This window comes from Amphibalanus amphitrite, unplaced genomic scaffold (assembly GCF_019059575.1).
Source record: "Amphibalanus amphitrite isolate SeventyFive unplaced genomic scaffold, NRLGWU_Aamphi_draft 000122F_arrow, whole genome shotgun sequence".
Taxonomy (NCBI): Eukaryota; Metazoa; Arthropoda; class Thecostraca; order Balanomorpha; family Balanidae; genus Amphibalanus; species Amphibalanus amphitrite.
Genome location: NW_024881617.1, coordinates 262,458 through 286,166, shown reverse-complemented (window position 1 = coordinate 286,166; position 23,709 = coordinate 262,458). Strand labels below are relative to the sequence as shown.

The 23,709-nt window shown below is 47.5% G+C and overlaps 2 protein-coding genes and 1 long non-coding RNA gene across 19 annotated transcripts in view; 1 reads left to right on the top strand and 2 right to left on the bottom strand.

Annotated features, from left to right (window-relative positions):
• Positions 1–5,991, bottom strand: part of LOC122381558 (septin-7-like) — a 95,057-nt gene extending 89,066 nt beyond the window's left edge. For 6 of the 15 annotated variants that reach the window (XM_043365871.1, XM_043365875.1, XM_043365877.1 and 3 more), the window contains exon 1: positions 5,819–5,978. In XM_043365871.1, the coding sequence (XP_043221806.1) occupies positions 5,819–5,837 (19 nt within the window). In that variant the 5' untranslated portion in view covers positions 5,838–5,978. Of the gene's footprint in view, positions 1–5,818 lie in introns of all 15 variants that reach the window. The other 9 variants (XM_043365883.1, XM_043365887.1, XM_043365873.1 and 6 more) reach the window with 8 other exon arrangements.
• A 273-nt stretch (positions 5,992–6,264) lies between these two features.
• Positions 6,265–8,404, top strand: LOC122381560. Its single transcript, XR_006256544.1, has 3 exons — positions 6,265–6,451; positions 6,761–6,934; positions 7,247–8,404. It is a non-coding gene; the product is annotated as an uncharacterized LOC122381560 (long non-coding RNA).
• Positions 8,405–8,635: 231 nt separating this feature from the next.
• LOC122381557 (mothers against decapentaplegic homolog 4-like) lies at positions 8,636–22,535 on the bottom strand. 3 transcript variants are annotated; one of them, XM_043365858.1, is made up of 12 exons: positions 22,219–22,516; positions 18,928–19,082; positions 18,595–18,699; positions 16,667–16,841; positions 16,062–16,265; positions 15,090–15,170; positions 12,857–12,889; positions 12,013–12,222; positions 11,127–11,236; positions 10,742–10,878; positions 10,231–10,441; positions 8,636–9,928 (listed from the first exon to the last, which is right to left on the bottom strand). In XM_043365858.1, the coding sequence occupies exons 1-12, from the start codon at positions 22,223–22,225 to the stop codon at positions 9,626–9,628; spliced, it is 1,731 nt and encodes a 576-aa protein (XP_043221793.1). In that variant the 5' UTR covers positions 22,226–22,516; the 3' UTR covers positions 8,636–9,625. The 3 variants fall into 3 exon arrangements, with proteins under 3 accessions (XP_043221793.1, XP_043221794.1, XP_043221795.1); XM_043365859.1 differs by lacking the exon at positions 12,857–12,889 and having other exon boundaries at positions 22,219–22,535; XM_043365860.1 differs by lacking the exon at positions 15,090–15,170 and having other exon boundaries at positions 22,219–22,517.
• Between the last annotated feature and the right edge of the window lie 1,174 nt (positions 22,536–23,709).

Here is a 23,709-nt window from a genome sequence, read left to right as displayed (position 1 = left end):
CCCCAAATACAAAATGGTAGTTTCTACATAATTTGCATTCAGTTGATGCCAGTGATGGTTAACCTAAAACATGGCATGGCTTTCATGCATTAAGGCTGCAAAAATGGACTTGTTCTTCCTAAATGTCATCAGATCATTTTTGCAGCCACACAGGTCAAAGTGAAAATTGTAAAAGTCGCCAGGTATTTGTCTGTCAGGCCACTTGCCAGGTATGGTCTTAATGAAAATGAAACAAATGTGTCAATGTTTGATATTTATTTCATATTTACTGTTAAATTAAGTGTGTAAATTAATTTAAGAATTTATGCTGAATGTATCATTTACCTTGTAACCTCATTACCATGATTACTACAATGGAAAAGTAGACCAAGGTAAATTGATTGTCCTTGCAAAGAGCTGAACGCATCTTGTCACAGGTTATAGCAGAAACACAAGAAAAAAACTATTCATGAAATTTTGAAGAATATCATGCAAAAAAGGAAAATAGATGTTTTAACATTCCAACAACATTGAAGCAAATCAAGCTTAAATCAATGAAGGCAGAAAGGGTAAAAAATGCCTTAGCAGCAAAAGCCCAATGCCTATTCCCTTACCTTACCTTACCTTACCTTACCAATACAGAATTTTGAGGCCTATAAGGCCTGTAGGGATCTGATCTCATCGAGCTCCTTACTAGAGACAGTCATGAATCTTGGGCTGGGATGTCAAAGGATGCATCACCCCAGTGAGAGTCGAGACGGGCTTTGAAGATATTGACAGACGTAGAGAGGATCACAGAGGCAGGAAGCGCATTCCAGTCGTTGATGGCGCGGACCGACAGAGTGTGTCTCCTGGGTCTTGAAGCAGCTTGAGGCTTCAGCAGCTTCAGAGCATGTCCTCTGGTGACAGATGAGACTGCCTGCTCGAAAAACTGGTCCGGCCGAACGTTGACTCCTCCCGTCAAAATCTGGAAGATGGCGATTACGTCTCCTCTCCGTCTTCGGTGATATAGTGATGGGAGCTTGAGTCGCCGGAGGCGTTCCTGGTAGGGCAAGTGTCTTAGCTCACGGACCAGTTTGGTTGCTCTCCGCTGCACTCGTTCAATCAGCCTCTGATCAGCTCGGTTGAAGGGCCCCCAAATGAGGTTCCCATATTCTAGATGGGGTCGTACCAGCGTTTTGAAGAGAATCGGCAGGGTAGTCGCATCAATGCAAATGAACGATCTTTTTATCAGTGCGAGCATTTGGTTGCCCTTTGCAGCTGCAGACGCGGCCTGCTTACGAAACTTCAGGTCAGAATCCAGCTGAACCCCCAGGTCCTTCTCTACTTCAACCGTATTCAGCTGGAGACCATTCATGGTGTATGAGTGCCCAGGATTCCTAGGGCCGAGATGAAGGACCTTGCACTTTGATTCATTGAACGGCAGTTGCCACTTCTCCGACCACTTGGCCACTTCTTCAATGTCTCGCTGGATTGAGCTTGTTCCAGTGGACGATGGTGTTCCGAAGATTTTGGTATCATCTGCAAAGACCTTGATGGAGCTCTGCACGGATTCGGGTAAGTCATTGATAAATATGATGAACAGCATTGGCCCGAGGACTGACCCTTGAGGAACCCCACTGGTCACAGGCACCCAAGGCGAGCAGTGTCCTCTGATCACCACCTGTTGACGCCGGTCCGATAGGAAGGAGGCAATCCAGCCCTTTAACCTTCCTGTGATACCGTATCCCTCGAGTTTATTCAGGAGTCTCAGGTGTGGCACAGAGTCAAAAGCCTTTCTGAAGTCGAGATACACCGCATCAACTGGTTCGCCATTCTCTATGCACTTGGTCCACTCATCCAGCACTTCAAGAAGCTGGGTCATGCAGGATCGCTGTGGTCTGAAGCCGTGCTGGTGGTTCGATAGGAGGTTGGCTTCTTCCAGGTGAGTCATGAGATGATCTCGGATCAGGGATTCAAGTACCTTGCAAGGAATTGCAGTCAAGCTCACTGGGCGATAATTGCCTGGGTCCAGCCTGTCCCCCTTCTTCAGAATAGGTACTACGGTGCCAAGCTTCCAGTCGTCTGGAAGACAGCCAGACTGAATGGACTTGTTGTAGATGATGGATAGTGGGACCGCCAGCTGAGCAGCCGCCTCGATCAAGACCCTAGGGTGGATTCTGTCTGGCCCTGGGGAGCTAGAGCTCTTGAGTCGCATCAACTTGTGTTTAACCATGTCGGCCGTGACCGTCAGGTCGCGAAGGTTCAGTGACTGGCCAGGTGGAGCTAGAGATGGTATAACAGAGGCATCCTCGTTGGTGAATACCGAAGAAAAGTACTTGTTCAGGATGCTAGCCTTTGTGACGTCATCTCTGATTACCAATCCGTTCTCATCTCTCAAGGCGTCGATGCCAACCTTGGTTTTGAGTCTCGAGTTGGAGTATTTCCAGAAGGCCTTTGGGTTGTCCTTTAGCTCTTTTGACAGTCTGAACTCAAAGGTACGTCTCAGCTCTCTGGTAAGCTTTCTCAGTCTGTTCCTGCATCGGCAGTACCTGGCGTAGTCCACAGGGTCCCTGGTGTGAGCATACATATTCCAAAGCAGGCTTTTCTCACGCCTGAGCCTCTGCGCTCGGTTATCAATGTACAGGTTCTTGTTAGGTCTGTGGTGCGTCACCGGCACTGTGCGAGCAACTGCCTCTCTGAGGGAGCTCACAAAATAGTGGTAGGCGCGATGCACGTTGCTATCATGCATCACAGTCCAGACCACATCTTGGAGCACACTCCTCAGTAGATTGTAGTTGGCTCTGTTGTAGTTCAGATGGGGACCGATTGGGATCCCTTTCGTAGTGTAACATTTCAGACTGAACTCCAGAATGACATGGTCACTGAGGCCAAGACCTGGTGAGTGTTGCAAGTCCTGTACCATCCCTTCCTCGTTGGTGAAGATGAGGTCAAGCATACTTGGGATTTGACCTAAACGATACCTTGTTGGTGCAGTGACATGCTGGGTAAGAAAATGGTCTTGCACACATGAGAGCAGTGCATGAGAATGATGTCCAGGGGGCTCGTCTGAGAGATAGGACGCCCAGTCAATCTGTGGAACGTTGAAGTCTCCGACTACCAGAATGTGAGAAGGACTCAAATTTCCAGCCAGTGACAGACTTCTATCCAGCTCAGTTATGCCCAGATGTCTGTCTCCGGACGGACTCAGGTAAATACACCCAATCAAGAGTTTGTCCCCATTGCGAAGGTCGATCATAATCCATATCTGCTCCATGGATGTGGGTGGGTTCGTTTGAAGAGTTACTTCATGAGATGGCAGGTGCTCCTTTACATATATGCACACACCTCGTTGTCCACTCGCCCCGAGATTGGGTCTTGACAGGTCCACATTTACATAAATGTTGTACTTGGGGAGGGCCAGTAGAGCAGGGTGAATAGGAAGAATCTGGGCCTTAGGAACAACTTCTGTGATGAGAATGACATCAGGCTCATTCTGTGCAATTACCATAGACAGGTCGTCCCTCTTGTTGATTAACTGATCGGCATTAGTATAAATGACTTTGATTTGCTTTGCTTGATCACTAATACCCGACCCATATAGTCAATTTTGGTTGCTGTCAGCATGTGGCCGTGCTGACTCTGTTCGGTTAGGCTGGGAGTTCGCAGGTCTGTCAGCCTGTTTCAAAGTGCTTGAGCTGGGGTTGGGGTTGGGTGCTGGGTGAGTCGAAGAGTTTGGGTGAGAATGAGTAGCCTCATTGTTGTTCATCCTCACTATCTTCCCCTTCCTGATAGTCAGGTGCTCCTCCCCTGCCAGCTTTCGAGCAGCCAACTCCTCCCTGAGCCGTTTTCCTTCTTCCCTGTCTTTCTTTGAGAGATCAGGGGTGACATAGATCCTCTTCCATGTTGAGAGGTGTCTGAGTTGTGGAGCCATCCTCAGTACCTCTGCTTTTGCATCAATGCTGTCTAGAGAAACAATGAGAAGCCGGGGCCTTTCGTCACTCCTTTTGCCAGCTCTGAATGCCTTAGTTGGCCTGATGACTAGGCTCATGCCTTCTTTGATTACTTCTTTGAAGAGGTGAAGGTCCTTTTCCATTCTCTCAGACAGCGTCTCCCCTTCCTGTTCTGGCAGGTTATGTACCACTACATTTAGTTTTCTTCTCTCTTTGTCCATGAAGCTGTCGAACACTCGTGACATAGCATTGGTGGTTTCAGATAGACCATTGTGGTCAGTCTTGGGCTGGGTTGGAAGGATGTCAATTTTTGCACCCACATCCTTCACCACCTTCTCGCATGTTCCACGAACGATGTCAGCGTAAGACTCCCTCTGGGCATTTTGCTCTTTACAGACTCTTTCAAGAAGGTGTGAGTGATCCATGGTAGTTTTCTCCTGTTCTTTGATGGACTGAACGATGACCTTCATGTGCTCGCGCACTGAGTCAGCCATCTGTTGGACTTTTGTTTCTAGTTTTTGCAGTGCGTCTGCCTTACCGATTGGTGACTGAGTGGGATCGGTCCTGTTCCCCGTTCCAGGCCCCTGCTTTTTGCATGCATCGCAAAGCCATGACAAACATTTGTAGTTCACAAGGGCATCGTGGGCCTTCCTCGGAATAGCCTGGCACTTGATGTGATACCAGGATTCACACCAGTCGCACTGGACGGCTTTATCCCCATCCAACACCTGCATTCCGCACAAGGCTTTTCCGGGGCCACCCTGGCATGTAGCAGATTCATTGGTTGACTCGCTTGTGTCGCTTGAAGAGCGGCTAATGCTCGTCATGCTACCAAATGGAGTGTAGACACTGGCATTCAGTTTACCTACTTCTTTTCCTTTTGCCTCCTCGCGGTTAGTTGCGGTTGTGTTAGAAATGGGGTCATTTGTCTCACCTGAATCCCTCTGGGCCTCCCCGGCCTTGCCCGGGGTCTTGTCACCTTTTTGCAGCCCGATCACTTTACCATTACCTGCACTTCCACTTTCATTTGTTGAAGCACCACGTTTTCCCGCTTCCGTGTTTTCCTCACGGCGTCCCGCGCCCGGCGGCGATGGTGGCGCGTTATCCACTTGTAGTGATGATCGTGTTCTCATTTGAACTTTTGGCGGTGGAGTTCGGGTCATCGACATGATTGAGCGTACAGATATTTTTGGAATTTATCTTGATATACTTTTGAACTGGACAAGCTTCTTTCCAAAACTCAAGTTGCACGTCGTTACGAAGCCGCGCTCTATGCCAAGGTCACACAGGAAGGAAGTGATTGGCTGATAGAATCTGGACGGTAAATGGAAATCTCGGGAGCTCGATGGACACGTCCGACCCCTCCGAGATCCAAAACAAAAGTCAAAACAAAAGTATTCTGTTTCAGTTTGTGTTTTTGATTGCTAAAATAACACATTTGTGCATCGTTCATGATCAATTACAGTAATTATGGCAAAAAACAATTGAATACATAAAAACGGGATACAATGCTTTATTTAATAAAGTTGTAATGTTGAAGTCCAAAGCAGACATTGCCCCACTAAAGCATCTGTATTGAAGTTACAAAAAATAGCTACTACAATCAAAATACTGGTAAGTGGTAGGCACAGTGGCACCAATCTAGCCCGGCAACAATGGATGAGTGGTTATCTGTTATAGCCTTGGCATTTGCACAGAAGATTAACTTTGAATGAGTCACCATTATCAATAACACAATGATCTGAAAGTGATAACTGATAAGACTATTGTACATCATGAAATTAATCCAAAGTGACGGTGGGGACTATTGGCATTTGATTCTGATTCAGCCTCAGGGTAGGGCTATCAGCAGGCAGGCACACTGACACAGACAATTGCCACAAAATAATGATAATGAAGCAACATACCTGGTCTTTTGCTGCTCATGGCGTGATGGGTTATATTGCTAATAAAACAGTCGAAATCCACGAGAACTATCAAGCACACTCTGAAGCCAGCTCGGCGACAACAGCCACAAATTTCAAATATTGTACACAAACCCGCACACGTTTCACATGCCAAACTAGGTATACCACAACAAGGCAAGTTGGGACGGAGCTGGCATGAAAACCTTGCTCAGCTGTTGCATTTCAAGGTGAAATAATTCGAGAAGGATGCATATTTTTGTGCCCTTTTCTGGATAAATTCGCAGATATGTGTCCTTCATTAATTCTTAAATATATATTTGAAGCATTATAAATTGCATCATAAAAATGTGATGGTAAATACGTTTTTTAAACGCTTCAATTTTCTGAAATGAGCAACAGCTTTTCGGGCTGCTTCCAAAAACTGCGCAAAGGTGACGAATAGCGATTCTCCCCCTCCGTCGATAAGCAATTTGATGATTTTAATGATAATGATTGATTTTGATCATTTTGATCTATATTGATACATGCGTATGAGCGTGCACATTTGACTTTGCATTCGCACGGTGCGTGATATCGTGCATGATATATTCGTGATGGCAGCCACTGAAAATCTCACTGTTAGCCAGGCTAAAGGTGGGTTGCGACTTGTGTTCAATGTTTGTTCAGTTTTTTTAATGTTGTCTTTTATTCTTTGATAAGGTGATGGAATGAGTGAAAGTTGCTTGTCATCTTAGAGTAACCTGGTTATACTATGAAGTACACAGCTTGGTCACCAGTCCCTTGTCATCCTAATCCATGGTTACTGTATTGGCTGTTCAAAAGGTTCAGTGCTTTGACTAGGTAAGTAAGCTAATTGGTTGATTTTTCTTTCTTGAACTGGTTGGATATTGGCCTCAAAAACTTCTGCATTGATATATTGTGACAAGGAGCATGTTTTTACAGATATCTTGCAAGACTTGCTGCAGACACTGCAGTCAGATGAGATAAACGAGAAGATATCTGGAGCACGAGATCAGGCTGGCAATGACATGGTCAAATACATGCAGCTCGTTTTTCCACTGGTAGCTCAGGTGCAGGCAGAGGTCATCGAAAAACATGGATTTTATGGTGAACGAGGTATGTACGCTCCTGTGCTGTGCAATTGTTTAGGTAATTACGACTTGTCAGCTTTTGATCTAATGTTTTTGCCTATTTCAATTGCATAAGTCTAAGCTGCCTTAGTGCATATGTATATCAACAGGTCTTGCTGTTAATTGCAGAGACAATAAGTTATATATATAGGTGGAAACATCAAAGCACTCAGTTCATTCAGTATTCTTATAGCTCTAAGCCAAACCCTTAATCTTTCTTTTTTGACAAAGAGTGATGACAGTTACTATACTTTTTTGAACAGCATGGCTCAGTTTACATTGGTGTGGCATGTTTCAGCAAGTGTAGCCTTCATGCAGATGCTGAAGAACTTGGAAACACAGGACCCTGAGCTGGTGGCAATGAGTGCAAGGGTGAGAGAGTATTTCCTGCCCCAGTTGGGAGACCCAAAGGATAGCTGAGATGTGTCTGAAAACAAATGACTGAACACCGTATGATGTGGGTGAGAACTGAAAGATGTGTTGTCTATTTTTTGTGCTTTTTTACAATGAACATTTCTTGGACACTTCAGTGGCACTATTTCGAGGGAAAGAGCTTGGCGAATTGCATTGTGCAGTAATGAGAGAATCTAGGTTCTCTAGATGATGATTTAGAAAGAGTATCGACTACCGATGCTCATTACCTTCCCTTATTATTAATGCGGTGAAATTTCCAAAGGGAGTTGACTGAAAGTAACATGATCTTTGTTGTACCATGAAGTGGGTCTCGAATTCGATTCAACTAGACAGGATGCGAATCCATCATAATCGTGGCAATTTTTCCCCGCGCAGTGAAGTGTTATGTTGATGTAGTATGTACGAACGTATCACTTCGTTGTGTTGTGGTATGGCAGATATTCGCCAATGATTAGCATCAACATATACCACTCGTCAATCAGTAGTGCTTGGCTATCGACGCCTGTAGGTAATGCCACTCCGCTTATTTGAACGTCCGTCCGTATAGACGTTCAGATACCGATGGCATGATTCTTATCGGTCATTTGGCTAACGTTGTGACTCAGCTGATTGGAATGCATCCATTGGGTGCTGGTAGAGATGTTTTGTGTGTGGTGCCCTACTTAGTCAAAGCAAGTGCCTTATCTCCAGCTAGATTTAGGCGAGATATTGCGGTCATTGTCCTCGTAGTTCGTATATGGCTGAATGCAGAGGTGATGTTTGGGCCCTGAACACATGAATTAGCATAGGTTGTCTTCTGCTGGTGTTAGCGATGTAATCTTGCCTCATATTGCGATGCGAATTGACGATATCAGTCCCAAACTCATCCCGGAACACGAAGTTCATAACCTTGCTGATAAAGCTATTTGTGGCTTGAGTCAGTTGCTTCCCTTTCAGTTGTGGATCGCGCCCTATTTCAGTTTGTATGCACCATTAATTCATTATGTCTGAGCTTTAAGCGTGTACTTTTCTGAACTAACAATAAACGTACTTACTAATGTGACCGTCTTGTTTTACAACGGCTGTGTTTCATAAGCAATATCTTATGAGAGTTTAGGCAATTGCTGAACTGAACAGTTCCGTACCCGCACTCGGCAACCGTTCTACTCAATAGGTATCGCACTACACCAATCCCGGCAGCCATAGGTTTGCTTCTTTCCGTCGCCCTGTTGAATGTGTTTCCATGCAACATCTTGAATCCACATTTGCAATGTTCACCAGCTGAGAGCTCCTCTAAACGGCGACGCCTCATATATTTTAACGCATGTACAAAGCCGCGCTCGCCAGTCGATTGTCTGAGTGAGAGGGGCTTGGAGACTGTCACAACTCGCAAGCAGAGTTTCGGACTGACAGCGGGAGCTCCCTGTCGCCACTGGCTAACACAGGGGCCGGCACTGCAGCCATCTCCCGTGAGGATCCACCTCCGCCCATGCCCATGACGCCGTGGGGACACGAATCAAAGCTCGGTAGTCATGCAGCGAGCCGCGCCAAGGAGAAAGGAATCCTGTCCGCTTAGAGTTAGACGAAATCGCGTCAATGTTGCGATAAAGCTGCGAGTGGCATACACAAGTCAACATACAAAACAAGCCGTCAACCGCCAGTTCATGCTCATCCACGACCACCTTAGTGTCGTGAGGCGACCTGTAAAACGCGTCAACGCTGCACATCAGTGTACAACACTCATCTTGTCTCCTAATATCTACGTACGCCATGATTTATCTACTCGACCATTAATCCTCTCCACTGAGTTACCGACAGCTCATTGCCTCACCATACAATATACATGATTCGTTGAAGATTCTGTACTCATCATCGCTCGCCACCTTTTGCCATATTCCATTCATTGTTCTGCAGTTTGGTCTCGGGCGGGGCGGGAATCTGAGACTCCAGACTCCTGGTGTGTTTGAGTTGTCAAGTCTCTCCTTTCCCGCCTGAGCAGCAAGATCTCCATCCAAGGCACGCAAACGACCATGGTCCCCGAAGGCCATGTCACGCCTCCACACAGCACGTAGCACCAACAGCGTCGGCCCTAGTGTGCGTCCTTGCGGCACACCAGACTCGGGCAGATCACCAGAGTGAGCACCGGGGCTCACCACACAGCACCACTGTGGACCGTCCGACCGGCGTCCAGAGAGCTCCTGGCACCACTCGACACCATCGTCGCTCACCAGCGCCGCGGTCGCATCCCGCCGTACCGCCAAGCAGCGCTCTCCTGACACCCCTCTCACGACCGCGCCTGTCCGACGCGACTGGTCTGCAGTACGCCATCCAGCAGCTGCAGCGCCCGGTGCAGGTTCACCTCCACCCAGCAGGGCGTCTCCTTGATGCTCTGGCGCCGGTAGTCGGGCCCCCAGCCCTTGACGAAGCTCAGGCGGAGGATGCAGAGCCGGCGCAGGTCGTCGACGCCGATACCAGCGACGGGCGCCATGTTGACGGCCGGGGCGATGCCGCCGACGCTGGCCGCGCCGGGGATGTGTCCGGCCACGGCCGCCGCCTGCGCCGCCGCCGCCGCCGTCGCCTGGGACGCCTGACAAAAGGAACAACGTACACCGTGAGGCAAAGCGGGCGGGCTGGAGGCCGGACTAAGGGTAATGAAGTGAGGACTGATGTGATAGTTTTGGGGGACAAGGACTCAGCAGCGATCATCAGCGCAAATGGAAGTTACAGATGGAAAGTGATTTTATGACGAAGAATGTCTGTGCTTATGTACCACCCTTTAGGACTTATCAGTCATCACTCATCATTACTCCTGTCCCACACCTCCCCAACCTCCCTGCCATTCCAATCCTCGCCCATTTTCAACACACTCCCAGCGCCTGTACCACGCACCTGTTGCTGCATCTGCCGGTGGCACTGGTGCAGGTCAAACACCTTGATGTAGGCGGCCGGGTAGATTTTGTGGACGGCGTCGCCGGGCGCGCGGCCCGCCTCCCGGTCCAGGTAGTAGCTCTGCACGAACACGGCGTGGTCGCTCAGACAGCGCAGCCACACGTCGCCCTCGCCCTGCACGTCCAGCTGCACGCCCTTGCCGATGTGCAGCCTGCCGGGGGAGGGACAAGTCAGAACTAGAAGCACAGGGGTGAGATGAATGAGGTAAGACTGAGGAGTTGGTTACTTGAGGAGAGGAATGAATGAAGCCAGTAGGGCTGCTGCTGAATGATAACGCTTATAGTCATAGTGCACGGAAGTGATGGCTGACGCGGGGACCTCTCACTGGTAACCAATCACAGAAGCACCATACACTGACCAGGTTGAGTAACTTGTTCCCTTTAGTTCCCTCCCCCTTTCACCCGGTTTCGCTCGGTATGCACGTCCCCCTGGGTCCGCACTGCGCTCTCACCTGGCCCTTTCGCTCTGCTCTGTACGGTGCACGTTGCTGAGGGCGCCCAGACAGAAGCGGCTCTCTCCAGACGGATCCACGTATCCGTCCACGGTGACTGACGACATCGAGGAGGGCACCTTGAAGGCCTCACCAACCTGACGGAGATGAGTAGTGAAGTGTGACGGCAGCGCCATGGGGATGACGGCACGGGCAGACAGAGGACACCTCAACATGGAGTAGAGGTACTGACGTCGAGACATTGATGAAGATGGATTGAAAAGTGTGACATGAACACTGACAATGCCTTCGAGCAAAAGCTAAGCCAATATCAGGCCAAATGGGCAAACTGTGTACTTTAACTCCCCTCCCCCATGCCTTTTCCCGTCGCTGACCAGTTCCTTACCTGCGTGTCCAGCTCGAAGTACGAGATGTTACACCAGAACTCTGGTGGCGGCACGCTGGACAGAAGCACCTGCGTGTCCTGCTGCTGTACGTGAGAGTTGGCGCCGGCGACTGAAGAAGACCACAGACAGCGTCAGGAGTGAGAAACATGGGAATGGTGTCGTTACTGGGGTCCATATGAAGTAACAAAGACGAGGAGGATCTAGTAGAAGTGTTCGTTTAAATTTCAACATCAGACAGTTTCAGTAGATGGCGGGCATCTACTTTTGATTAATGAAATGTCATTGAATTGACAGGATGAATGCTCATTGCCAGTGATTTGGATTTGAGAAGGACGAATCACTCCAGGCTGCTGGTTCGCACGCCAGCGTCCCGGTTATACCCAACAAACGCTGCTATGCGAAAGCGTACAGTCGCAACAATGTACAGTCTGTCTTAAAAGTACCGCGCAAAGTGACGGTGGATCCATCAAGCCTGACCGATGAAGGACTGCTAAATTTGAGTCACCGAAGCACTGGACATCCTCGTCCATTCCCTAGGTCAATTGGTTCGGTGACTTACAAATTATAGTACGCCCTTCCTCGGTCAGGCTTGATGGATCCATCGTTACTTTATGCGGTACTTTTAAGACAGACTGTACGGTGTGGTCCTGTCATCCTATACACGATATTACTGTGTGAGTGTCCGATCATCCCGGAACTCACAGGTGTACGAGGTGGTCCTGTCAAAACTCACATGTGTACGGCGTGGTCCTGTCACCCCTCAAACACACGATATTGCGGTGTGAATGCCCAATCACCCCGGAACTCACAGGTGTAGGGCGTGGTCCAGTCACCCCTCAAACACACGATATTGCCGTGTGAATGTCCAATCTCCCCCGAACTCACAGGTGTACGGCGTGGTCCTGTCGGGTGCCATGTTCTGTGTGTAGGTGAGTGTCGAGCCCGACGATCCTCTGTCGGCGCCGCTCCAGGGCACCGCCGCCGGCGCCGGCTGGCCGCCCGGGCCCGGGAACCGAGCCGGCCCGCCGCCCCCGCCCATGGCGAACCCATTGGCCGGCAGGTGGGGGGCCATACCGGCCGGCCCGCCGCCGGGCGCTGCAGCCGGTCAGGTCAGGTCAGAGGGCAGACGGGGTGCAAGGTCAGTTTGATTAGCGAGGCATTTTTAAGTAGCATGGCGGTGAGGGAGGATGCAGCGTCATTGTGAAGACATGGTGGTGCAGGGTGGATAGGAAATATGAATGACGATGAAGATGAAAATGTACTTTTTAAATAGAACGAAGATACGAGGCAAATAAATAAAGGATATTTGTTCACTGGCATTGCAAGACGTGATGCAATAATCCCTGGCCTGGGAATCGGAGGACGAAACGAACGCTGTTCGATTATAATGCTCCGTATATCAAGATTAAAGTAAAAGAGTGAATCCAGGGCCTCGTTTCATAAAGCGAGTCCGTAACTTACGCCGGTGTTTGGTCTTGTATTGCAAGTGCATGTGAAGCGATGTCGTTAGTTTGAATCGTTGAATTTATTTATCTTGCAAGCAAGAACAGAAGGGAGAAGGGTAAATAAATGTATCGCTTCACATGCACTTGCAATACAAGACCAAAAACCGGCGGAAGTTACGGACTCGCTTTATGAAACGAGGCCCAGCATGCAAAATCTCGAGGGACCAAGTACCGCGTCCTGACATGCCTCCACCTCACATGCACTACAACCCGAGGTAACTGACCTAAGAACGGCGCAGCATTCATGAAATGACCCGCTGAAACAGACAGCATATAGAGCACAGCGTCGGTCAGACCGTCTAACCGTGCGTCAGACACCGATAGAGAGAGGGGCAGACACCGAACGAACCACTACGGAAGGCGGGCTAACGCAGAGCCAACTGAAACACAGGCCCAGTCAGCAGAGAAAAACACAGGCACACGCTGAAGAAACTACACACGACGCGACGGAGAAAACAGAACTAATTACGGATACGGAAAATAAGAAAGAAATCGTTCTATGTATAATAGCTGAATACGCCAGCCAGACTAAAAGAACAGTACGGAATGGAGAAAACAAATTTAAGATCATTCCAACCTACCATAAAATTAGCGCAGTATAGCAATAAAACAAGATCAACCCAACAAGAACACATCACCAGGCAAGACTTTCACGTCATAGAGACAACAAAGCATCCCATTGACCCCACTCAAAGGAAACTTCCCTTGCATGGCGCTAAAAATCGATAACAATTCAAACAAGCAGAGCTGCTTAGCCACACCATGCCACCATGTTCCCAGTTCCCATCCCACTTCCCATGGCTCCAATTCACAGACAACATCGCAAAAACTATCAATCATCGACCAGCTTCACGCAGCAAAAAAGCAATTTGACAGCCTGCCACAGGTCGGAGGAGGACAGCATCGACAAGCCATGCGAAGTTTCCGGTCATCTGATGGCTCACGGTAGCTGCCAAAGAAGCAGCGCGCCGGTTTTTGGGACCTTTCTTTCCAATTTAGCTAGATTTAGCGAAATTTTCGTGTTGTTTTTCAAAGGGAGTGGAATAATGAGTTTAAACAAAGTAGCTCACTTTCACGAAATTATAATTTTGCAATGGATTTATGATTGTTTATGCTGAAAATGATCAGAAAAGGAAATAAACCCTTTTTATAAAAAAATATATATTCTATATTTTCATATAGGAAGAACTATTCAGTTTTAACAGAGGGCAATGACCACTGCAATGCACACATTCCTCAGCAAGGCACCTTTTCCGGGACGAGAAGTGGAATATTTTTGCCTAGGGTGATATTCATTGGGCCGTAAAAGCTCCTGATTTGTGCTTTTCTCAGCTCAAGCTACGGAACTGCTATTCCAGTTCAAAACCCCATGTTAAAGGTAGTGTGCCAGCTTTCCTGGACCGTATGGAGTTAATGGCCCAGATAAGGAGAACCGGATTTTTAGAACTTATCCATACCTTCAAAACTCATGGAAACGTCTTAAATTCTTCAAATCTTGAGTACCCCAGTGCGAAATTCGCCCCGACGGGTTGTCGGTCGTACCCCAACCACATTTCACACCACTATGAACAATAAATGCACACACTGAAATCGCTATTACCGATATGCTCATCCAATCAAGTTTCGATAAACCCGTTCATCATCATCTCCTGCGGTTTCGAACACGCCTGTTAGGTGGCTTCTGATGCTCGTCGAGGTCGGAATTTCCAAATACGCGTGGTGCGTCGGGCCGCGCGCTCTGACTTCGGCCAAGAAAAATGCGTCAGCTGATCATTGTCATTTCTGCCACTTGCGTGTGGTGAAATGGGGTCATAACTTATAAGACGGCTTTTTCATATCAATTATTTTACATAAAATCATATTTCAAACCATAAATAATGTTCGACAGCCAAATAAAAGAAACAATACCAATACGGGCTTACAGTTTAAGGCTCGACATTGTGTTGTCTACGATTAGACAGCTGATAACTCATTCCCGTACGTCGTATGGTCGTAACACTATAATGACCTTTGCTTATTGTCACAAGTGCGCCGCATTCGCGATTGTTGCCCGACGCCTGTTTGCAGGTGAGCCCACTACAGTTGTTATACATATCTAAAAACCGAAAAACTTTTAGGCGAAAAAGGCACTATTCCAGGCCTTTTTTTGATTTTTTTTGCGATATTAGGTAAAAACAGAAGCTTCTTATCCTAGGAAAAATAAAATGGGAAATCTTTCAAAGGTGGCACACTACCTTTAAAAGTGAACTATTTCCTTTCACAATTTCCCATAACAAAGAGTTCCCTGCTGTTCATTAGACTACACTTATCTCTACAGTCTACTCGGTTTCTATATCGACTCTGATAATGAGTTTAGGGGGAGACACCAGGTTTCTACGGGTTTCTAGGCTTCAGTATGTCTACTTCTACATCTAGGGCGTTCTAAGGCAACATGAATTGAATTGATCTCTTCCTTACGATGGTCTGAGAAAGTGGCGGAGCCGGTGCCGGCCGAGCCACCCTGCTGCGAGGAGCTGCCGCCGGGGGAGAGGGCGCCACCTGTAACAGCGGCGCGGCGCCGGCATCCACCGTGACGTCACGGCCACGACAGACGACCAAGCACGGAGCGCAGAGAGGAAACGGACCCGGCGTGACCGATGTAGATTATGAACAAGGAGACCAGCAACGAAATTTGGAAGAAATGACAGCAATCATAGCGATAATGATGCGCCAGAATTACTAAAAACGGCACAAACTGTGATATTTATCACCCATCATCGGGTGACAATTTATGAAGCATTAATGTCGCTCACAGTTATATGACCGAAAAACGCCTTATCCGTTTCCACTGTGCGCTCAGCGGACAAATATAGCAGCAGACCATAAGCAGAGGTTAGTTAGCTATCAAACAGATCAGCCACAGTCTCTCTTTGCCAACCAGCAGGTCAACGGGAGGTCAGCGGCTGTCCTGGCACGGTGACATGACGGCTAAAGCGACACAATTTGTTAGTACATCAGCTTGGTGGCATTCAATCCTCCCGGGAGGACAGCAAGTTCCCTGATCCTGAGAGAGATCGGGTCTCTGACGGATCACGGATGTGTCTCTCTGCGATTTGAAGGCCGACGACACAAGCTCAGGCCTCAGAGACAGTGCAGTCGGGAGCAGCCTGCTCCACTATACAGCCAGCGACGCCTGTCCGCCGCGGTGGACGGTCCAGCGTTCTTACAGCCTGAGCAGACGTGATGCACATAGCATGAGAGCACACAGCGACACCCAGTCTCACACTCTCTCAAACCCATACGGCCCACGTCAAGCTCCAGTCAGACTTTCATTCCAAACCCTCATGCCAGAATTCTCAATGCCGTGCGATGGACACGACATCCTGTCTCATCCTCCCTCAGGCTTCTCCCTCTCTCCCTGTCTCACACCCACCCGCCGCTGTCACTGACCGTGAGCCGGCATGCCGTAGGGCGTCATCCCGTGCATGGGCGGCCGGTGCTGCGCCGCCACCGCTGCGGCCGGCGACACCCCCGAGCCGCCGGGGGTGGGGCCGGCGCCGCCATCACCACCGCCGTCAGCATGGTCCAGGCCGGCCGAGTACTCGTTCTTCACCGAGGACTGGCCGCCCGGGTGCAGCGACAGACTGGATAGGTCTGTCGAGTGAAGGGTCAGTGATTCAAGATGTTGGTCGAGGGTCATAGTGGCGGAAGAAACTTCGAACGAAGTTGGAAAATCATTATCTATCGAGGTGCTAAAGTGACAAGAACTATATGAGCTCAGTTGCAGATTTTGAATCATTAATGACCACAGCAAAACTAGTATTAGATCAATGACTGCATTAAAATCAGCTGATAAGCCCTAAAAGCTGAACGATTCATCGTAAACATTGTCAGAAGTTATAGTATTGATAGATCATAACAACTGCCCAAACTGTATGGAAATCATCTCGTCAGGCAAGGTCTAAGGGTGACTAACAGGATGCAAGTAAGCTTCCTACACCAGCATACGTCACCAGCTAACGTTGGAGCCGTAGCTCGTTGCACCGCTCACTCACCGATGCCGGCGGACACGACGCGCTCGTAGTGGTACGGGTTGACGCACACCACGTCCGCCTTCAGCTCGAACGCCAGCGGACAGAACTTGGCGTTCTTCAGCTCGTTCTTGTGCAGGTCGGGCCAGCGCCAGATTTTGGCGTAGACCACATGGGGGAAGCCTTTCCTGCCCGCCACCTGGCCATAACGACGTAAGTGCTAGGTATATAACGAAACCTGCTAAGTGTCCAGCTACGTAGTGTGGCACTGGTGCCAAAAATCGTGCCTGTGACGTGGCCGATGAAAATTTATGTTAATGTATAAGCTCACTATTCGCCTTAGTCAGTAAAATGCTTCCAAAACGCCAGCTAAGCAAACAGCAGTTCACAAACTACATTTACTGAGCCTCCGAGCAGTATAGGTACAAACTCTCATTCTCCTGACATCCTACCGTCCCCCTCCCCCCCCCCCCGTCCCTACTTACAATCAGCCATACACTACAGGGTGTCTCAAAAGTTCGTTTACACATTTCCCATGTCAATAAAGCATATAAGAACCGGCCAAAAATCTAAGGTTTTGGTGTCCGTGTGTACACTAGACAAATATGCATGCTTTGACAACTGATTCGGAAGGTAGGAAACCAAACCCTTTGCTGTATCTCCAAAAATATTTGCCCATACCGATTTTCGTCACTCCGTCAGCTGCCGGAGGCTGATAAAAGGTTACCAGCTTTCAAGCTCTTGTAGGGGAATCCCCTGCAGTTTCTGCGTCGGATTTAGGTTTGACGAGCTCCCCGGCAACATCCGCTTCTCCCTGAAAGCCGACAGCTTGCATCGACACCATCCGTGAGTATTTTGTAGGTCTTCTCTGGCGCTAACTCCTTCATGAATGACTGGCACCGACCTCCCAAGCACCATTTTCCTTTTCAAAACAACCCCATTCCTGAACAAATGGGAAGTGCCAGGGGCAAATTTTTCGCAGCATATTGTAGCAGAATGTGTCGGCCATCTGTTTCTTAGACACATTTTGCAAATTTTGCAAATCCCGAACGCTCGTCATTCCCAATGCCAAGACCTTCGCTGGGTTCCGGAGTGTTTTCCTCAGGAGAGGTTCTGCTTTGTAAACGGCCAAAACCTGTCCATCGTGCGGTTTTGTCCGGATTTTGTGTGTAAAAGAAAACTATTTGCTCCAGATCTGCCTCTTGAAACTTCGTTAGATAAAACTTTACATTAATTGACACTTTTGGAGGGTCACTTGTCCTCGGCATTGACGATTTTCGCATTATTTTCCCTCAAAATTTAGCGTTATAGATATTATAAACAATTTTAAATGATATTTTGTCTTTATTTTATGATGACCTGCAATTTTTGAAACTGGGTAACCTCTGTCTGTGAGCTTCTAGTCAGTTTTCAATAGTTAGGACTGCATTTTCAGCTGCTTTCCGGAGCACGAGTCTGCTGCGGTACAAGGGTCGTTCAAAGCGCTGTTAGTCTCGCATGGTTTTGTCCTTCAAAAATTTTAGCCACCGTTTTTATTAGATGACCATCATGTTGTACTCATCCTCGCCGACACTTTGCCATGTGTCATTTCCGACCTAACCATTCCCATTACTCGTGAAGCAGAGAGTTTCTCAGCCGACCCGAGTATGCGACCTCCATTTTCATGCCTGATCCATGGTCAGAGGTGAACCCTTTTTGTGAGCTCATGAAGGGTCGAATGCGCTTGAAAACAATGAAGCTGCTTGAGGAAGGTTGTTACCAATGCCCATGCAAAATTTTGACTGTTAATTTTTTGTTGATTCAGAATTATTGACAAAAAAGCATGGCTGGTACCTGTAAACGAACTTTTGAGACACCCTGTATACAGTACATATACACCGTGGGCGGAGTGACACATTTTCCAGTCCTTTCACTCCCATCCTCCTGCCTCTCTTCCCCTCTCCCATTCGTACCTGCAGTCGACCATCCAATGTACGCGGGATGGTGACGCATTTGCTCGGGTGAGCGCCGTTGGTCGTGATGGCAGTAATCAGAGAGTCCAACTCATCTCTCTTCTCCTGTGGTGCAGAAAGGAGTCGTTCAATCTGCATCCAAGCTTCCTGGACCGCCAGCATTAGGATTCAAATGACACCGAAGTGTATGGAGAGGTTGGGACGGCGGACGCTCACCACAAAATCACGATGATCCAAAAACATCCCTCTAAACTCAGTCCCCAACCCCAACCCCAGCCCCAGCCCCAGCCCCAGCCCCAGCACCCAACACCTGCACAGCCTCCTCCCACTCACCTTAAGCTTCTTGACGAGGCTCTCGATGGCCTTTCTGGCGAACTCCTCTGACTCCCCGCCCTGGCGGTGGCACATGAGACTGTGCACGATGCTCAGACAGGCGTCTGTCGACGTCGGCGACGGACTGGGCAGCGCCGGGTTCATCATGGCTGTATCTGCAACATCGACACACAATGGGTATAAATGGTAGGTTTCATTTTCAAAATCATCAAGCATCAGTTATGAATGAGAGTGACACATGATCAATCCTCATCATCAAAGCTGGCTTAAAGGAAAAGGGCCACCTTCGTGAAATATGAAGATATCGTTGTTTTTCATTTTGACATTATTATTTTTCATTTTATTTTTAAAACTGGTGCCAGAAGTGCACAATTCGCGAAAAAAGTATTTAAAACTATTTAACATATTGGTACTATGTTGATACTCTCTACGGCACCTACTGTATGATGGCATAGCGATGACGTCACACTCAAGCCAATCAGCGTTCAGAAGACAGACTCGTCGGATTGTGTCAGATAAGCTGATTGGTTAAAGCTGAGCTGGTTGGAGCTGATTGGTAAAAAACCAAAGCCTCGCCGCGGGTGGCTGTATTGTCGGATAAGAACGCATTCCTGGGATAAGGACGCATTCCTGGCGTATTTTCTTTTAAAATTGCCGATAACTACGAATGGAGGCCGAAATCGGCCGTAAGGAAGTAGACAGACTGGTTTTCGGACACGGGCTACAAGATGGCTATCTCAGTTTCAATTCCCATGATAAAGGTGGCCCTTTTCCTTTAAGTCTCAAGGAGAATGAATGCTCCAATATACCTAAACTTGGGTTTTAAGCTGAAGCAGAAGTTTTCGGCTTGTGCTGAAAATTGATCTTTTTCAGGGGCTTCCACAGTCCAGCAATTCCCTTAAAAATGTTTGTATTATGAATCAGAAGTATTCTAACCAGGAGTGCAGTCAGCTTCCTGGCCACCAAATCAGCCAATTATTAGAAATCAGGTGGCAAATTTCAAAATTTGGCAGGTGGATACGTCTTGGTCACCATTCACAAAATGAGGTAGGTAAGTAGGTGCAAAAGTTATTTTGAGTTAAAAACCTAGGTTAAAAGTGTTTATGTTATGATGGACTTTTGTATGGAGCTGGTGGGGCTCAAATAGGTTAGTATCTCTAGCAGAAGTAGAAGTCAGGTACAGTCTTCACTCTTCACACAGTGATAGTGGGGAAATATGGCATAGTCTCACTCCTATACTGTTCCTACTTGACTTTCCTCAGTCATCACTGCCCAACTTTTCCTGTAAGACTGCACCAATGTTGTCATGGTTTGCTGTCCTTTTCCTCACTGTCACATACCATCAACTGGTTACCTATATGTCACAATTGGGAAATTCATTACCTACTCCATTATTCATCCTCATCCTTTCCCCAGCTTCCCAGTATCCCTATAACTAAAAGGGGAGCCACTATATGGGGGAGCCACTATAAAGGTCATTCCCCAAAAGAGCCACTTCTACAGTCCCTATCACTAGAAGCTGGTAATTTATAGAAGATAATAATGTCTAAAATATTACCTTTGAATTGATCAGCCAACACTTCTGACCCTTGTGTCCTTAAGTTATCTGTTACAATTGCTAGCACAAAATGAAAAGCTCAAATTAACTGTTTTACATGTTATAATTCCCACATTAATTTTGATGATTTTCTAATGGTTTTTAAAGAAACAAGTAGGTAGCCAAACAAAGCCTTAGCTCAGACAATATCAGAAATTAATGCCTATGAGCATTGGATAGAGTCCACAATCAAGAAATGTTATGATTCAAGAGTATAAGTGGCTACCTAAATGTTTTAGCACTCAAAACTGGGGGCTTTTCAAATAGCAGTTCCATCAGTAGACTGGGCTTCCAGTGTTCTGAAGCTCTATAGTTAATAGCCTCCCTTTACTTAACACTGCAAAGGTCAAGAGCTGTGATGTGCTGCTCAGTCTCACTGTCACCAGTGAGAAAAACAGGAAGAGAAATAAAGAGTACCCACCATCCACCAGTGACCAGAATCAAAGTAGCTTCCAAGATACCTATAAGAAACAGGTAGGTCCGATGTTTTGAGTAAAGCCCAGTAAAGCCCTGGTGACGTCACTGACATTTCTTATATGGAGAATTTCGCCCATAAGGAAAATATTTTACATACGGAAATTTGTATTTCATTAGGAAAAAATACATTCTTTCAATTTCATCATGAAACTTATATAATTTAATTAAAAAACTTGAAATCCTTTGAGTGCTTGTCCCAACCCCTGCTATACCTTTGGTCACGTGACTTCCATGATAAACTTTGCGTTTTGCAATGTTATGACTTAAACAGAAGCAATAAATGTTACAAGCGTATTATTTATGATGTTTTAGGCAGCAATCGTGTAATAACATCCTTGAATTATATACATTCTGCTTAAAAGAGGTCACGTGATGTTACCAGATTGTGCTCGGACAGCATCTTCTTGAACTTCAATTTTGAGTACTTTTTACCTTCATTGAGTCCTAATAACGGACGTTTTTAGTTATAAAATGAAGCAATGAATCTATTGAGGGCAAAATTTAATCATTTTTGCACTTTCAAGCCGGGCTATCCTGGCATGAACTTCGGCCGGTTTGTGTGTGAAGCCTATGGTGAAGGGAAAACTTCACGCCCGGCTGACGTCACAGACCTCGGCTACCAAATCGTGTCCGGTGGGGGTCGGTAGCTTCCATACCTAAAACATAAAACTATCAGCATTCAGCATGCTTCCTGATAACAGCTACTGAACTGAACAGTGCCCTTGTTTCATGAGCTGAGGGGCACCAGGAAGCGTACAAGTGGAAGGAATGACCTGCAGGCTGCTACACACTAAGGGCGACCAGCTCTCAGGAGCTGGCCATCAATAACCTGTGAAGTTGGGACATCGCAGGCATTTGACCTTGAATTCTGCAGCTGTGGGCCTAGGCAGCAGAGCAGAAAAACAGCATTAGCCTGACTGGAGCAGCCCTGTTGCAGTGAAATAAGCCAACTTCAAATTATATCGTAGCGGGTGGCAGGTGCAAGCCTAGGCCCTGTTTCACCGGTGATAGCAGCACGCTGCTTTTACACGTGTCAAATTGGGTTTCCATGGAAACATCAACAGGCCCATTGCTCCAACACTACCACAAGTGTGACGTCAGCTCGCACAATTTGATAGCAGCGTGGTAGCAGCGTCCCGTGAAACACCGCCCTAGTCTCTATATCAATATTACTTAATACTTAGGTGCATCACAGGAAAATAATGTGTAAGACTTACCAAACATTCAGGCAGGTAAATGCTGTGAAAGTATGTCCTACAAAGAGCCAACCTCTGTCTAGCCCTAGAAATATCTCGATTAACGTGGTCACGTTCAGCGTTGATCTTATTCTTGATCTGCCAAACCAAACCCCACTTTAAACATAATAATACGCGAAACTGAGCAATAAGTTTGCAAACAACTATCCCATAAAATAATATATCTAATTCTTAGAACAGTTTCCACACTCTCGGATTAATTACGAACAAATAACTGCGATTCCAACCTAATCTCTCTCTCTCAATGTTGTTGTGCGCCAGATTACATGCAATTTCGCAGTAAATGTGCGCCATTTTAGAGAACTTTTAATTTAGCTGCCTCTTTCAGCCAGAGCCCCGAGAACAAGGCTATATAAACCAGGTAGAACGCTCCGGGAAAAAAGTTGGAAACAATAAATTAGTTGCGGCATTCCCTGATGACGCGAATGTGGGTCAGCGGCCGGCGGCCGGCGGCCGCTAACACTGTATGAGGACGCATGCACGGAACTTTTGCTTGTTGGAGATTGCGCTAGGCAGATAAATGTTAATGTTAGGATATGTTTCGAAAGTAAATTGAACGACGCTTCGAACGCCGTCAATGAATTTGCGATACGACGACTATTTGTTTAGTTAAAGCCGGCGAACTTTTACCTTCCGACCGCGCGGGGAGGCGATACGGTGCTACACTGACGGTTTTTACGATAACTCAAAATTCTTTTGAGCTAAAGAGCTGAAATTTGACATGTACAATCTTTTGATCAAGCTGGATCTTCTGGTACAAGTCGCATATTTAAGGTACGTCAGGTTGTTGACCTATGTTATCGCTCGTGAGCCTCTACACAGTCCAAAAGCAACGCAATTTCTGGACACTCAGTGCCAAGAAATCCTTCACAGAAAGATGACACTTGGCAGAAAGAAGAGCTGTCTGTTTCTTACCGTTCGTATGTGCCGTGTTTTCACAAGAGTTTAGTAAGGTCAGGTCCCTCACGTGACCTCCCCTCATAACTCAATAGGTTTACTATCATAGAAGCGTTTATCAATCGCCGGAAATCTTAGCCAATCCCACTGGACACTGGATCTATACCCACATGGGGCCCTCCTGACTGGCCACTCCCTCTGAAATCCACAATAACATTGGGCTGCGGCCACGGTTATGTATTAATGCTTTTCACTAACAGAAATACAACAACTTCAACCAACACAGTGCACGCCGCCACAAGTCCGACCCACGTCCCTGATATCGACTAGCACCCGGCCGGATGCACATACGCGGAGCCAATCATTCCGAATGTGACCTGCACAATTGCTGTGTCGCATGGCGCATGGCACAGGATGATTCCTAGCAGCTGTCGGGTGGAGTGGAGAAACAGCACGTTGCGACACACCGCGCCGGCGACAGAGCTCAGCAGGCCTGGTTGGAGGCTGGAGCCGGAGGTAAGGGCGGACGCCGGACACAGGCACATACATTGCAGG